The sequence below is a fragment of the Adelges cooleyi genome, unplaced genomic scaffold (assembly GCF_023614345.1).
Source record: "Adelges cooleyi isolate 19-005CV unplaced genomic scaffold, UGA_ACOO_1.1 ACOO_flye_CR_arks_rails_tigmint_CR_PRNA_21, whole genome shotgun sequence".
Classification (NCBI taxonomy): Eukaryota; Metazoa; Arthropoda; class Insecta; order Hemiptera; family Adelgidae; genus Adelges; species Adelges cooleyi.
The window spans coordinates 3,468,292-3,486,604 of NW_026095871.1; the positions used below are offsets into that span (position 1 = coordinate 3,468,292).

Genomic DNA, 18,313 nt, shown 5'->3' on the forward strand with positions numbered 1-18,313 from the left:
GTTTGATTTATACGAATATATTTTATAGGTAAAACAGTATTCTATAGGGTGGGGGGGGGGGAGCTGGGCCGAATTGTATATTTAACATGTAGCTTTAACACATTTATAATTTTTTGTCAACACCTCTTAAAAAATTATCTGTTGAAATCCTTAACGAAACAATCAAATGAGTTAATTTTTAAGAATGATTTAGTAACACATTATTTATTTAAAATTGTTGTAATATTAACACTGCAATAATAGTGTTGTAGCTTTATGTAATGTAGCTTAGAATGTATTTTTAAGGCATTAAAAGCTAAATATTGTATGCAATTGTCTGGTTACAGTATTGTCTTCTGACTGTAAGGAAAAGAAATGTTATAAGTACCTAGATTTTTCAAGTTTTTTAACTACTAGAACGATAGTCGGTGTTGTCCACTCGGTGAGTTTATACTTAAAAATAAACATTTGGACACAAATCGCGTATCAGTTTTGTTGAAAATAGTCCAAATGTGTAGGTACAACTGCTAATAGTATTTCAACTGCAGTGACTAAACGGAGCTTTTGTGGTGCATTTTTTTTTTATCAATGAACGAAGTGCGGCCCATATTTAACTATGTCATCCGCTCGGACCAAAGGTAAACGTTGGCATTTGGCCGAATCTCGACGGCCAACGGCTCGCGGCGGTTGCACGCATTTGCTTTGGCGTTTGCCGCTTTCCCACGATGCGACATTCCGTTACAGGCTGACAGTGCACGTCAAAGGGGCTTTGGGCCGTATTGTTTTCACATGTGCGCACATGCGCCGCGCGGACGAATTCCTCGAAGAATGTTGCCCCGACCAGGTTCTTCCTATTTTGGGCATGGCGGAAATGAAAGTCGGTGAAATATCATTAGCGGCCGTTCTGTCACACCGTCTGTGCTCGCCAATGCAAAAAAAAAAAACCGTAGAGCCTCCCTAAAAAGCGCAATTTCTCATTTCCCTCCGTGTCCTCCATGCGGTTTCTTGTCCATCACGAGCGGTGCACTGCGGAAGAAAGTCTGAGGCCGCGTGCAACCAAAATAATAATAGTTGTGTCTACCCCACCGTAAGTACACATTTCCTACCATCCACCCTCAAAATTTCCCTTTTTAACATGAAAATTATCTTACAATCGATAACCTATCACAAAACATAATGGTAATATCCACAAACTTACTAATGCACCACAGCTGCTGTTATATAAAAAAAAAAAACATCTGTAATTCAGTTATACTTATGTTACAAATAGTTTTTACCAAGGCCATATTTTAACAGATAGCTTTTATAAAAAAAAAAAGTAAAAATTATGTCATAAGTTATTAAATAATTGAGAAAATTTTATTTTATGAAAAAATTCTACATCCGTTACGAGCCCAGGTTTTTACAATAGTCATTTATTTCTTTATTTTCACTTTGTTGACTAGCGTTAACAAAGACATCAAATGCTATTGATTTAGTGTTATTGAACGTTTTCTTGGCCAGCTCACTTTTTCCAAATCGTATTACAAGCAATACATGTAAATTCTTATATGTATAGCGATACTTATATTCTTCCATATTTAGTCAATCTTGGCAAAATGGTTTTTGTTGGTACATGTTCTGTGTTTCAAAATATATACATTTACATATATATATATATTTTTTTGTAGTGAACATTTTTGTTCGAGAAGTTAACCCAATTCATCGTCAACGCAGACCGCATGCCGGGCGCGGCTTTCGTGTTTAACGCCGGTTGACGTTCCATGCGTGAGATTGAATTTTGCATGTTTGTTTTTTTATCTGTTGGCATGAGGTTTACCGTATTTTTAGAAAACTATCTTTTAGCCAGCGGCAGGAGTTCGTCTGGTGCAGTACCGCGGGTTTTAACTGCAAATAATGGACGCGCAATAAAACAACGCCAGATAGTTACGAAAATAGATTAAAATACAATTGCATCAGACCGGTGCCTTGTAAAATAGAGACTTCAAACCGTAAATAACTGACAAAATCCGATGTGTATCAGTTGGGAGTGATGAGTGATAGTTTTTTTTTTTTAAGAAACATCTGTGTATTAATTATAAAAAAATCGTATTTTTCTCAATTCAACTACAATAGCTGTTCTATTCCAATACTCGAGTCCGTCGTGCATATTAACTGATCCACGGAACCAAGAATTTGGTTGTACCCATAATGGGAGGCTAAATAAATATTTTTTTAGAGTAAGAGAACCTGACAGAAATTTTTCGCTTTACAGACACAGGCTCTTGTATCGGTACACTATTTGACGTATGGAATAGGTATACAAATTTAAATTGATAATCTCTAAAATTTATATAGGTAAACTATTGAACACTCGAGTAGTATTTTAGTTTTTAAGATTGGCTTGATATTCGTGAGAAAATAGTTGATTTATTTTTTTGAAAATTGTGGGTACAAAAAAAGTTAGCTTTTGTAAAAAATATTATAAGTAAAAAAAACAAGTTTTTTCCAGTTTCTTAGTTTACAGTTTGTAGCCTCTCGACTCTTGAGAATTTTTGTACTTCTTTAAAGTATTATTAATTTGACATTAATTAAACAAAGTACAGAAAAAAAGGGTTTCGCTTTAAAAATAAATATTACGTCATATACGTCATATTTTCATTGATGTGAATGTGTGAATGTATAACAAATATGTGAAGTCGATAATGGTCGAACAAATTAAACATTGTGAATAACAATGTGGCTATAACCGGTAGGTTTAACACCTACAATATGTCAATGGTGATAATTGCTTAGCAATCCGTTACACGCGCGTGTACTGAATGCTTATCATGATAATATGAAAGATGAAAAATGGGATTCGGAGAAATATTTTATATTTGTAATAAAAATACGTTTCGGTTATTAAATTGAATCACTGTCTTATTAACTACAACACAGACCCAAGTGTGAGCTTTTAATTTTTAACGCATATTTCATTGTTTTTTTTTCGCGTAACCCTAAAACTTAAAATAAAAAAAACCAAGCCTTCCCAAAGTTGTTTGATTACTAGTTATCCATTAAGTGCTCACAATCTTAAAAAAATAATATATGGATAAAAATGATAAAAATATCAGAGGTTAAATGTTTTTCTTGCCAAGTATAATTTATGTAGGTACATTTTCATAGTTTCTATTATATTGATGCAAATTAATTATGAGTTCCTTTTAAGTAGACACGGTTAACGTATATTGACCTCTGTAAAGGTGCGTCACGCCATCATACATACAATTAGACTCATGCAAGTTTAACACCTAAAATGTTAAGTATGGTGACCATACATATTTGTATTGTCCAGTGTAAGAATTATGGCAAGAAGGCCATAATTTAATGAAAAATTATTATTAAGCTTTAAATTATTCCACGTTTTCCTCTCGCAGTGTTGTAATTTAGTCGAGAAATAATATTCATTGGGTAAATTGTTTTTGTTATATTATTTTAAAACCATTCCAAATACTCCATATGTTTTTTTAACAAAATATGTTTTAGATAATATAGGAAATGAAAATTTATTTTTTGCTCAAAACATTATTCAATTTTCAATTAGCTTGTTATTCTTCTGCTTATGGTAATTAAGTATTACTCTAATTACCTAATTAGTGAGATATTGTATTGTTAATTAGCAGTTTTTACTAGCACATACGCTTTAATCTTATACTTAAAAGTTTAAACTCACGTTATTTAAATTTAATCAAAGTATAGCTTAACATTAGATCCGTAACATTATTATTAGCCTCCATGGGTTTATAAACATTACATGGTCTCTCCAAAAACTTAGTTAAAAAAAAAAAAGTCTCGTTTACGAAATGGATGCATTCAATCAATAATGATTTTAAGTTAAATTAAAACTATATAGTGTGTAGAGTGAAGATTCCACCTATGGCCACCTCATTCTATATTAAAATCGAACAATAAGTATTGTCTTTTAAATGAAATAAAACTTTAAACATATGTCATTTAATGAAATACACTATGGTGATAAATTAAAAAAAAACTGTTATAGTAGGTTATTAAGCTTAAATAAGGTATAATGGCATAGTTAAGATTTTGGGCTATATCATAAAATTGTTATCTTTTTCTTATAATTTCCCCTGACTATAGAAATAATCCTACAGCCCGGTCTGGCTAAATTTCTTATTTTTTTAAACTAAAAAATCGCTATTAATACTAATATGATTATCATATTTTATAGTTTTTGTGATAATATTTTTGTTGGGCACCCTGGATTTTAAAACCTTCAATAAAAATTACAATTTACATCATCGAAGCATTTTGACAACAATGGCCACCTGAAAATGTGGGACACAGTTTGTGTTTGTCCCCCTCTACATGGCCTCGGCATAGTTATTGAACATTGAATAATAACAAAATATTGTGTCCCGCAGGCAAGTCATTGGCCACCGTGTATACAATATAGGTACAAAACGAATGCGTTCGAAAAGTAAATAAAAATGATAACACATTTTGACAACGCCGATACCTATAATAGCGGTAAATTATACACGTGTGTCTGTGTTGTTTACTTGCACCATAAGCATAATACAAACGGAATGGAATGAACACTGAAAATGTACGCAGTGAAAATTTTACTGAATGTTCCGTAGTACATAATAAAATTGTCGATTGTTAGACAACCGGTTAAAACCTTGCCGGCGCAGTTAGTGGGTTAAATAAACTGCAAAAAAAAAAAACGAATTGACTAGTTTTTTTATAACTTAGTATATACATTTATTTTGTAACATTTTTTAGAGATGTATATATATTATATTCCAACCTGTTGGTCTGTTGAGTGATTAGTGAATTTCCATCATAGTAACTTGAAACTTTTTTTGTTCAAACCTAGATAGATTTTTGTATTTTTTGATGAGTCAAGTAACAGAGTACATAACTAATCACTATTCTATGTTTAATAATTTATAGTTAACAAAATATCAATGATTTTAATTTTCACTGGCGTAACAGGAGTTTTGATAGTATGAAGCATAACATTAGATTTATAATTATTATCTAGTGATTCTAACACATCGTAAAGTTTCAAAATGTTTTAATAAAATAAGGTATTTGGTTAATGGGTGTTAAATCGCATAGAAACATAAATAAAATAACAATTTATTAATAATTATTTATTTATTATATTTAATCATTTTTCTTTGATCATAATACAGTATGCATTTTATAAATAAGTATTTTATGTTAAAATTGAAATGATTTTTTAACACATGAAATAGTGTATCTGACTGTCATAAAAACTTTGTCGAATACCTTTACAAATGGTAATAATATTCATAACGCAATTTATTATGTGATATAATGTAGTATGTAGTTTTTATTTTAGCATAATCTCTCCAGACAAATGTTTTTTGTTATTCAATACAGATACGGAGAGATCTGTCGCTATAATCCCTATTGTTATTTATAATTTATGAGTAATTTAGCTGACAGCCAATATAAAATATCAATTTTATATGCAGTATACTTTTTAATGTTATATTTTGCCTACACAAAATAAGTATATTTCTTTGAAATGCAATTAAATAATGTAGTATGTGGGCAATTGATTTAAAAAAATATACTTTAACTAAATTGAGTTATTTACAACGAAGATATTTTTTAGTTACTTACGGATATTTTTATGATTTTACAATTTTCCGGGCACCTTTTCCAATTTTTCCTATCGAACCTATCCTATGTCTCAAGTTTGACCAAATTACACACAGTGTAAAAAATTTCATCAAGTTCAGTGGTTTCGGAGTTCATCGGTGACAAACATCGTGTCTCGAGATTTATACATTAAATTATATTTATACATTACATTTAACATTTTGCTTATTTAACTGTTACTATTATTGAAGTACATAAGTCAAGTGATACATTTTATATGACTATACTTTCTTATATTGTAAGGTATTGAACCAATTTAAACTGTTAAATTCAGTTTTACGAATTTTTCGTTTAAAGGTAAATATGATGGTTGAAAGTAATGATTATAGAAAAAAACATAATATATGAATATTTTTTATTATTACTACTCCTCAATTAAAGCGCACATGCACTAAATTTAAGGTAGCCAATCCATGTATCATGTCAAAGCGTGGTAAATTATATACGTCTTGGTTGTAATGTTGCATTTGGATTTAAAAATGGGTATACCTCACTATTCCCGTTGGTCGGCTACTTATAAGTATAGACGTATATGATATATACAACGTATATAATATATATGATTACGGACTAACAATTAGACGAAATTATTTACTAACGTCGAGAAGTGTAACTGGTACAACTCGTGGGTTGACCAAATCGAGAACAACACGGCACGGAGTCACGTAATATATTTTATCTTCTGTATTCATTGGACATTACTAATTCACCAAACATCGACACCGGATACTTTGTAGCACCGTTCCTAGAGATGTATACGGTCAGACTTCCAGATAACTTCTTCTTGTCCTATAAAATGTAAACTTGACCTTACAAATCATGTGAAAACTCAAAGAAGTCGATTTATTCATTCCGGTGACCAGTACTACTATTCAGGTTGACTGTTTGCAAACGTGTCTATAGTGTAGAGTTTATTTAAAAAATTGTCCATACTTATTTGGATTATAATAACAACCGTCATTAAATCGGTTGGCTAATAGCCACTGACCTTAAATAATCGAAGCCACGAAGGAATCGTAGTAGGGTATAAAGTCATTCGCACTCAGTCGCAAATTTGATACTTAGTAAAAAAATGGGCGCGCTGAAGCACCGAAAATATTATCCCTTCCTCCCCTATTAAAATTATTAAACGCAAACTATAGCAAACCCGTATTTTTGATTATACCTAAATGTTCACAACTTCTTTAGCTCAACGGCTTTTGTAGAGCATTTGTAGTCAACAATTTCTTTCGATTCATCTCTATTCTAAATAAACTCCTCTCACTTTTAATTTTCTTAAAAATAATCTTATGTTGCATCTGTTCTTCGGTTTTGGGGTCTTCTTTTCTGCTTATTGATTCATTCAATGGCTGCTTTTATGTCTTTCATGTATCCTCTACGCATATCGTGTCCGTGCCGTCGTTGTTTTTTTTGTTACCTTTTTCTAAAAATCTTTATCCGTGACACTTTTGTGGTTGCCCTATTATATTATCTTCTGCACCGTTGGTGTTTTTTTGTACTAAAAATGGGATCCCGTGCAGCTCTAATGTTTTTGTACTCAAATGTTCCATAATATTAATAAAACATCTGAATTTTCGAGAGGGCCAATACCCGAGTGCAACACCGCAGCGTGCGGGTATGCTTCACATATATAAATTACCGTCAATGCTGTTCGAAGATTGAAATTTAAATTACTTATTTAATTATTAGTCACAGAGCCCACATAACGTTTTTAATCGTGTAATTCATTAATGAATGACGTTATAGGTTATATTGTATTAATTACTTAAAAAAAAAATTAATAAAAACCCTATATGATTAAAAACATACAAAATGATAACTATAAGACTTAAAAATATGATCACCTCGTTAACTTAAGCACTGCGTCGTGTAACGATGGCACTTGACTGACATATTGAAAAGTAAATATGCTTGTATGCATTATACAAGAATTAAGAAGTAATTTATTGTTCGAGTGATAAGAATTATCGATTAAAACAGGATTCGAATATAACATTGTTTTTAAGATTATTATCGTGTTCAGTTTTGATCAGAAGTGTAAATTACGAGTTAAAGACTTTTCATATATTTACAGACTCACCGCTAAGATATCAGACTAAAGCAGGATGTGACGAAAATATTGTAGGAGTAAAATAAAATGTCGTAGGACGTTGTAATAGATTATTCAAGCGTGAACTTGATCAATGAACAGTTATATGTAGTATAGTATTACGTATTCACATGTCTGGTTCAATGGCGCGTTCTTAGTAGTTAATACACAACATTAAGTCATTTGTTTACTAAGAAATATCGTGTTAACATATTCTCATCAGTTCAGTCTTTGTATAACAATTATTTATTAATGCCTACAAAAAACCGCTTAAGTAATTTAAAAAAAAATGTATTTTTGTCGTCGAAAAAGAGCGTATAAATGAAGTCCGAGACTACATTATGAAAGCGAGAGCGGAAATAACAAATACAGTGAGTTGAAGTGTATTAAACAACTATTAAAAGGTTCTCCTAAAAAGTTTGAAAGTATGCGTTGAGCCCTTTTTTCTGACACTACAAAATTATTACATACAGTATGCGAGTATGCGAGGATTTGTCTTGCCTTTAAATTTTTTTAGCAAAATAGACATATAATAATAGATATAGGATATTTCCAAAATGTGCATCCAAATTTTAATGGGTATCAATTTGTTATTTTAGTTAATATATATATTTTTTTTATCATAAGAAGTTTTTTTTTTATCTTAAGGTTATAAGGTCTTAAGGTTAAAGATTAAACTTATTTTGGTGTGGATTATAAAATCTTACATTACATTGGTATGTCCAAATAATTATGTAAATCAGCCAGATTCCGATTCGTGGCCATTTTTTATGTCTTTAACTTAAAAAGTCATTTAAACGATGACCTAGTCCCAATATCATTTGAATACCACGCATTCATTGTTTTTTTATAGTTAGCGTATTAAATTTTGTCAGAATATTTATGATGGTTATCGTTGAGGCGCTAAAACGGTAATCGGAATTACAAATATTTTTGTCATGATTGTTTTGTATTTAAATAACGTGTCCGAGTAGAGTCGCTTAGACTTATAGCTGAGTCATACTATAACACGTTTTCTTTTTCTCTTGTGTCAAAATCGTTTTAAGACGCAAAAGTTTTAATCTAATAAATAAATTTAAAGATAGCTTGACTTCTTCATTTAAATAAAATTAATGGTACTTTTATTAATGTTTAACCGATCGGCGATGCTATTTAGGTATGTTATATGTATACATATTTTCTGATGTTATTTTTTATAGTGATAAATCTTTCTAAACGCATCGACTTGAAAGTCTTTGAATTATTTTCACGCTTGTAAAAAGTAGAGAATGATAAATACATAATTATTGTTTCGGTGACATTGCTTATTGACGGACATTTGCATTAGGACTTGTACGGAATAGTTAAATCAGAAAGCGTGATTAAAGTTGTTTTTTGCTATATATACGATACCAATATGTGTTACCTATACATTCATAGGATGCTCGTGTTTGGTGTGTTGTGTTGTATGGTATGTTTGTGCTTGACTTAATTCATTGACGGTTACAATAAAATATCCTAATTTTATTAAAGACGACGGTCAGCTCACCAAAATTGGGCATGTACTTTTGATGTCTTGGTGAATAGTAGTCTTAAGTGATGTGCACTACAGCGTTTAATGGTCGCCTAATGATAAATCATACAAATTGTGAAATAACCAAAACTAATGTAATAATAAATACTTTAATGAAAAAATACTAAATTATATAGTTGGTACCAAAAGAGTACAAGTGTACATTTATTCTAAAAACTGAGATAATATAATATATAATAAATATTTTTTTATGTTATTTTCTATTCGTGTTTGTTTTTTTAACTATTCATACATTTTCGAAAGAAGTATAGAAAAAATGTAGTGAACATCGCCTATAAGAACACATTGAAAATGAAATTTACATTTTATTCTAAAGTAAAATCGTATAAAAATCATATTATACATCCTTTTGGATGTCACTACTTAAGTTGTAGTGCGGATTTGATTTGGGTTTATTTCAAAATGTTGACATGTATAGTTTTACAGTTAACCGTGTGGTAGGTTCTCGTCTTAGATCCGTTTCTATATCAACCCAGCTTGCGGAACTGCTTATAACGACCAGCCTGCTCAAATTATTCTTACTTAGTTACATAGTAGGAAGTATATTATGTTGAGCTATAGTAGTAAGAAAGTATATACAGTTTTTTTTGACAGATGTGTTTACGTGGGAACCGAAATTGACTGTACTTCCTCCCATAATGTCTGTTGCCAATAATATAACACGTTAAGGCTTAGTGTTTCTCTTATTATAAACTTTTAGTTATTTATCATATCGTCTTTTATACAGACAAAACTGTGAAGGATCTGAGCAATGTAGAGCAATTACTTTTCTTAGATGACGGTGGTATCCTTTTAACGTCAATATTGTACAGGACAGGAAAACAAGGAACATACCTTTATTAATGTGGACTCTGCAAACTTCATAATAATAATGATGTTCTTAAATGCCCGGACATTGGCGCGTTACGATGAGGGTCACTATATGAAAGCTAAGGGGAGGATAGAAAGATGGGGGGCAGTAAATCAAAAACCTGAGACAAGTAGAACAAATTAACGACGGCTCTTCGCCGTCGTTATGTGAGTTTAACGTCGCCGCCGTCGGGCCCTCCTTGTTTGGTAACCCGTCGGTTCATATATTCTTTTTTAACGGGACTTGGTCACTATATTATATTTTGCCGGCACGTCATTCAGCAATGTATACAACATATATTCGTTACAGGAAACAGCTGTGTAGATGAATGGCGGTTTGCATTTGGAATTGTACAGTTCAATCAAAACAAGTGCAAATAGAATGTGCCATTCGTATTCGCGGTTGAGTTTTCCTATGTCTTGTAAATAGTTAAAACTATAAGCCCCACATAATTTAGTTCAAACTTGAATTCGACATTACACTTACAATAGGGATTTTAAAATTATTTTACTCTAAATTGAATAGTTAAACCAAACATATAGGTTGCTATTTGACTATTAAACATTTAGGAGAGTCCTAAACAACCCTTAACAAACTTATTTTTAATTTGAATATATTAAAATGACAAAACTTATTTTATATGTTTTGGTAGGTATTCTTTAATATAATAAAGATTTGATTCAAACTTTTTGATTTTAATAAATTATAAATTCCATAAAATCGTCTTTTTGTTTTCTTAGAATTCTTCGCATTAAAATCTTATAACTGGGTGTTTCAGACGAGATTAAAAATCATGGGTGCTCCTAAAAATATTTATATTTAATGAAAAAACGCAAAGTTTTATGACTTGGTCTATTATATTTCGGCAGCTCAGTGTGGGTCACGTGTGCCCCAAATTATCTACTCCTTCATATTGTCTTCATGAATAGTCCGTTTATTTTTATACGTTTACGGTATAATGTTAGCGATAAACTACACTGTGACCTGTTTTTTTCTGAACTAAATCTCTCGTTTACCTTAATGCCAAGTATTCTTTTTTTGAATCTCACACGCACAAACACGGAACATGTGGCCCAGAGCCATTTTTATAGCATGCTAATATATTGTTTCTCTGACCACGTACGACGATAATATAACGCCTTATGATTGTTTCCAGCCAAAATTACTTTAATTCTGACAGATATGCTAAAACGGTCTTATTAATGGCCGCATTCCGTGATATGTGGAAATGGCTCAACCAATTTACAAAAAAAAAACAGGAAATCAGAAGCGGATATTGTTTTTTTCAATAACGAAGTTGAAATAAAAACCTACTGTATCTTCTCGTTATGAATATTAACTACATTTAGACAGTAAGGGGTACAGAATATTTTTTTTGTTGGGCGAAAAGTATTAAATTATATAAATTACTGGTTATACCTATTAACCAGAATTTTGCACAAACTGTATTATACTTGTATGTACTAACTATTGTATCGATATTGAAATTATTTTGTATAAACTTGTGAGCCAAAATATGATAAATGTAATCAAAAATTTTTCAGGACAACTTTTTAAACAAAAAAAAAAAACAGTTACAATACTTAAAGATATAAATTATGCCGTCAATTTCGCTGTTGATGACTATTTATTTACCTAATCGCATATTACTCTAATATTAAAATTTAGGATACGCGTATTTAAATGTCAAGTTCAATAATTATTGATAATAATGATCATTCTAACTCACCGACAGCTATAGCTTAACTAGTAAGGGTTTCTTCCATTCATCAGAGACCACTTGCATTTTATTTTATTTGGTTATCTGGTCAGGGCAGCATCACCGGTATTGGACAATTTCTGAAACCCAAACGCTTGTAGCGTTGATAACTTAAGTTCTTTGATCGGTCTTATTATTATTAATAAACGTCGCTGTAATAATGGATAACTTGCATCTGTTGTTCGAGTGTGACTATAATTAACTATGACGTATTCTCACGTCTGCGGTCTGGGCGGTGTCGTATAAATAATGAAATAAAAAACGTGTCGTTTTTCCTAAAATACCGAATCGTGCTTAATTTGCTCTTGATTAGCAGAAAACGAACATTAGAATAATAGTCACGATTTCTTGTAAACGTGTAAGAAAAATAACGAAGCTTGGCAACTTACCTACCGGTTTGTTATTATTCATTACAGTACTTTATGCGTCAGTAAGAGAAAAAATCATCTTTAAGCAACACATCTTTATATATTGGAAATATCATACTAAAAAATATATATTTTACTTGTAAATTTTATGAAAGTAACATCAAGTGTCGATACAACCGTTGAACAACTGTGGTACCTTATCCAATCGCAGTTTTTAAAATATTATTTATGCTGAAATTAAAAAAAAAAAAAAACGGAAAGAAGCATTCTTATACAAAGGGTCAAGGGTGAGAATACGTTAAAAATTAAATATAATTGAATAATATATTATTTTGAGATTGACTTAGGTCTAAAATTATGAATTCTAAGATTAGCTTAGGTTAGATTTGATCTAAATAACAAGTTATTTGAATAAAGTTCCATTCGAATGAAAATGTAATAAACTCTGGGCTGTATTTTTTATATATGATAAATAATAAAAATGTATAAGAAAACTAATGGTTTTTTTTTTTTTTTGTTAACTATTTTGCCTAAAAATTGTATATTCATAATAAATTTATGTGAGTCGTTCAGATATTACAGAATATATCGACCGACGAACATAAATTACATTCTTGGAAATTTAATCTGTATGGTCGAACGACAATAATGAAGAATGGTTTGATAAAATATTATCCGTGTCGTGTATTTTTATGTTCACATGTGGTGTATGGACCGAAGAATGTATAAAAAACTAAAACACATTTTGCTTCGTGAATCAAAACCATAAATAAAACTAGCGTTGGAATTAAAACTCTTCTATTGACTGCTATAGCTTAAGGCTAACAAAGTTGAATTGCATTTAAAATATAATTATGGAAAAAGTACACAAACTACAGGTTACAAAAATATTAAGCCGTCGGATATATTCTGAATGGTTTAGATAATATTATTCATAAAATTCAAAATTTGTTTATTTTTATTTTGAGAAATATACAGAAGTTATTTATCTAAAAAAAGTAGATTATGTTTAATAAATGTTTCTAATTAGTTGTATAAAATATCAGTGTCACAAATGGATAATTCAATAATTATCTTGACAAGATAAAAAATAAAAATATAAATAGGTGTATATACAAATATTATCTCATCGTTCAAATGATTTTCAAAAAGGAGCCGAAGAGGAGAATTTTGTACTACAAACGATAAAAATGTGTTTTAAAATAGTAAATTGATTTAAACTTATTAGTATTGTTTTTTTACTTTCTTGATTTAAAAAAACAAAGGATATATAGTAATTGGAGGGGAAAAAAATATTCATAATTTACAACTTTAGGCCGTTTTAGAATGGAAATGTTCCATACTGTAGATAGTGTTGTGAATATTTATTAGTTTTAAAATGAGATATTTATTTGTTTATAAATATATACTTAAGAATGATAAATGATGGTAAAAACGTGGTTTGAATGTCGAACGTAAATATACTAACGTAATTTGTATTGTTAATGTATGTCATAAATAAGTATTTAAAAAAAAATGCACAGTTTTTTTTTAAATCATAAATTTATTTGATTGTTACAGAGTCGAGACGTTTTGGAATTGAAGGTTTTGGAACTATGTCCAGAATTGACGTTACTCGGGGAGACGTTGGAGGAAGCGTTGAGCTTGCAAGCCGAACACGAACGAGTGTTAGAAAAAATTCAGGTCTCTATATAAAAATGCAATTACAATAATACAAGTTGTCTGATTGTTTACTGTGAAAGAAAACCAGACGTGTAGTGTTTAATTTTAGAATATGCGCCGTCGATAATATTGTACAAAAACCGGACATTGTGTGTGCTCTTGTCCATTAGTGAATGGCGCCAAATCGTTTCGAAACCTACATGGATCCTATTTAAATTGTTCTAATCCATTTGTCTGTGTGTATACTGTTAGTTATACTATTATCTACCGTCTATAACCATTAACTATTGATCGACCACCGTATATACGTTATAGTATTATGAGCTGTCACAATGTGAATGATTCGGTTTTTGACGATTATTTGTCGGCATTTGTTTGACCGTCCGACATAAACAAAGACGAACTATTAAAGTAATAACTAAAAATATTCAATAGTGATGTAATTATAATGCAACCTTCGTGTAGACCAGGATTAGATGCGATCTTAGCGGTATGTTGGTGGTTGAGACTGGATTTGACAATATATTTTGTAGACAGTAATAATTCTTTTCCAGTTAATGGTAAAAAAATGTAGTACATATACTTTGTACACATTTTTATCATTTTGATTTATAGCGACACTTCCCTTTTATAACCTCTTACACATGATATTATAATAAGTTTGTACAGTTATATAAAACGAAATTTATATTTTAAATAATACATGACTAGTTAGTAAATGTATACACATGTCATTTATAAAAATACAACACAATTAATCAACTCTGTCGATTAAATTATTTAATAGTTGATCTGTCTTGAGGTATTTTAGACCTAGGACAATAAAAAAAAACGGAGGTCTACAATCTACATTTCATCGAATTTTGAGAAAACAAATGTTTAATTCCAAACGATTGATGATAGTGTACAATACATGAAGAAATGTTAGATCATTGGATAAAAAAATATTTTAGGTATAAATAAAACGCTGTTACTGTTTTGGGTGGGCGTACAGACATTGTTTTATATTACAGTGACACTCCTTGAAGTGGCTTATAAATTATGATATTTTTCAAGTTTTTTGACATTCATTTCATGACTAAAATATATAGTAATTTTTTTTGAAAATATTTATTTATTTTAAACGTTTGTCAAAGTGTAAATGTGTCAATGTTGAAACTAAAAGTGCTTATGATTTATGAATAACCATTCATATCACTATCGTACCTCGTATTAGCTAATTTTGCTTTATACGCGCAATTAGACAAAGACGTCTTAAAACAAATTATAAGGCGTTTCTAACTACTGGAGATAAAAAATAGCCGGAACTCCGATCTCCTATATTAAAACTCAGGAAAATATTTTAAGGGCACAGGGGAAAAACGGTGTAGTAGTCACATTATAATTTTTTTTTTCAAACAGTTTTTTTCAATTTATGCCATTAATTTTTTTTTATTTCTGTCAATAGATTGTTTAAATAAATACATTTTTTATTAGAGTAGCATTTAATATGATTTTAAATGCGTTTTACCTAAACACATTTTTATGACCAATATTGCTCTTCACCATGTCCGGTTTTTTTAAATTACTCCTTGCTTCCCCTTTGAACGGTAGTTCTGATCTATTTTTTTCTATACCGCCGTTGCCATTTATTACAAATACTACAATAACCATGATTCTTTTAAATTACAAGTTCTACATAATATATTGTAAGGTTCAAAAACGACTCGTCAATATGTCCACTCTTTCACTATGTGATCTTTTTAAAATTGGTAGATTTATTTTCAAAACGTTAGTTGTTAACTAGTATAATTATTACTTTGAGATAAAAAAATGACATATCCATTTGAACATATACTTTCAAACGCGCACTAGACTCTTGTAGTGGCACCGAGCTAACACATATACATTCGAACTGCAACACCACGATCGCATTGGCTCTATATGCCCTTCGTAATGCTACTAACGGACGTACAAATAGTAATAATTAATGTTATTAACATTGTATTTATCGGTCGGTCTCATTAAAATATATTACGGTAATACGGTGTATTTTGTATCCGTACCATTTATGGCCGTAACCGGCTTCGCCATCGCAGCCTTGACTCGTCGTTTGTACTATATTACAATATGTACTCGTATACATACACATACACACAAACAAACTCGAGTACAATAATTTGCATACACACTTGTAGTAAAGCCAGGACGATTGTGAACATTAAGTAATAGTGTGTTCTCTTGTGATTTGTTTGCCTTGTGCATAGGAAAAGCAAAGTCCCGTCAGCGAACTGCTGAAGAAAGCCGACCATCTGATAGCCACGCAAAACACCCAACCCGAGGTGTACGCCGCCATGGCCGACTCCTTGGGGTTGGCCTGGAAGGACGTGAACGACATACTCCATAAACGCAGTTTACTGTTACACTTGAACGTCGAATACCACCGGTGAGTCGTTTGATTTCACAGTTTTATACCACCGTGTGTAATCAAAATAACAATTCTATTCCCCGTTCAAGGCAAGCCGAACTGTGCATGGAACGCATCAGGGCGCTGGAAATGCTCTGTCACAGTTATCTACCGACCGAAGTGGAAGCGATCAAAAATCACCTCGATCAAATTCACGAAGTCCGCAAGTCAGTTTTGGAATCGTTAATGGTAGCTCTGGGCAACGGCACTCAACTGCTGGACTTTTTGAAGGAGATTCACGTCAAAGGGACCCTGGATTCCAGACCGGGTTATAATCAACACTCTACGTCACTAGGTTCGAGATTTATTATTTTTTTCTTACTCGTTAAACTAACAATCAGATGTATGTGGGCATTGATATACGATAAGACATTTTGATACATCTCTAAATCATGATCTTCACAAAAACATCTTGGTACAACTTGATGTACTTATAAATTGTATTTTCAGTGATCTCTTCCTACATTTTACGTTTTCCCACACAGTCAAAACTATAGTTTTAATGCTCCGTATGTTGATGTTATGTAACTCATTAGATGATATATATACCCAGGTAGAAGAAATTCTATAAGTTATTTTGAGCTATTTTAGTAAATTTTGTTATTTTCCATTCTGGACATTGGGATTGGTCTATTTTTTATTATATTTTTTTTGATAATTTTTGTTATTTGTAATCATCAGTTTTGTAATGTATTTCATTGTACCCTGTACCCTTTGGGCGTAAATTATTAAAAAAAAATAATAATATTTAGGAATAATTTAATACAACCGGAAGGGTCCCCACGTGGTTATAAAATATAGACAAATTTTTAAAATTAAATTTCGATCATGTCAACTATTTTAAGGTTAATTTGGGGTTTTTACGACCTACCTTTTTTAATAAACATAAATGTATTTAAATTTATAACATCTTAAGGAAGTATATGATATGGAGTTTGAGTTGACATTATATTTATAGGGATTTATTTTTAGAGAGAGAGAACATAAACAGAACATTCTAACAAAAATGGTAATTTATGAAATGCCAAAAAACCTGTTATGTTGATTACTTTATAAGCTTAGTAACGAACTTAAAACACGAATTAATACAAATAGAAAATAAAAATATGTGTATATAGTTCTGTAATATTTAATAAAAAGTAAATTATCTAGTTTTTATTTAATTTTATTTTTGATAAATAAAAAGAAGTCCAGAATAATTAAGGCTACGAAAACTCTAGACAAATTTGTTTGATCACTAAATCCTACTCGAGTTCACTAACGATTTATAAAAATCTTAAAAATAATGTTAAATGTGTCAGTAGCATTAACAAGTAACTCGATTTTTTAACTATGACGTATTTTTTTGTTCTAGCTATATCTCAAGTGGAACACTGGTTGGAGAAACTCCACGATAACCGTCATTCGATCGACGTCGATTGTCACGAGCGTAAAACAATGCTCGAAAAACGTCTGACCATATCTTTACTAGTCACTGATTTGAATTTGCTCGAGAATATTATTTCGGAAAGACAGAGTTCTTTAGAAAAAGTCAGAAATTCTCTCGGCGATTCCCAGTACGAATGTTCCAAGTTAACGGAAGTCAATGAAAATTTAATCGTAGAAGCCAAAGATATTAGGGACCAAGCTTTGAGGGTAGTAAAAGCTACTGAACAGCTCCAGTTGGCCAAAGGTTACATGGAAGAAGATTACAAGTTCAAAGCGTACAAGCTGCTGGAAATGGCGACGGAATATTTGGAAGAACTCAGTCTCAGAGAACGGCTTTTGGACACGGCAATGAAATTCTTCGAATCCGCCGAAAAAGTAATGACATGTTTTCTATAGTTATACTAAACTTGAGTACAAAGAAAGAGGCAAATTGAACATTACTTAACTGTTTAAAATTAAAAAAGTGTCTATCCAACCTAA

At 30.9% G+C, this 18,313-nt stretch overlaps 1 protein-coding gene across 4 annotated transcripts in view; it reads left to right on the top strand.

The window, feature by feature from the left end:
* The window catches only part of LOC126834520 (titin), a 154,842-nt gene that overhangs the window by 6,119 nt on the left and 130,410 nt on the right, over positions 1-18,313 (top strand). For all 4 annotated transcript variants that reach the window (XM_050566496.1, XM_050566497.1, XM_050566498.1 and 1 more), the window contains exons 4-7: positions 13,858-13,980; positions 16,206-16,384; positions 16,456-16,700; positions 17,760-18,208. In XM_050566496.1, the coding sequence (XP_050422453.1) occupies positions 13,858-13,980; positions 16,206-16,384; positions 16,456-16,700; positions 17,760-18,208 (996 nt within the window). The remainder of the gene's footprint in view (positions 1-13,857; positions 13,981-16,205; positions 16,385-16,455; positions 16,701-17,759; positions 18,209-18,313) is intronic.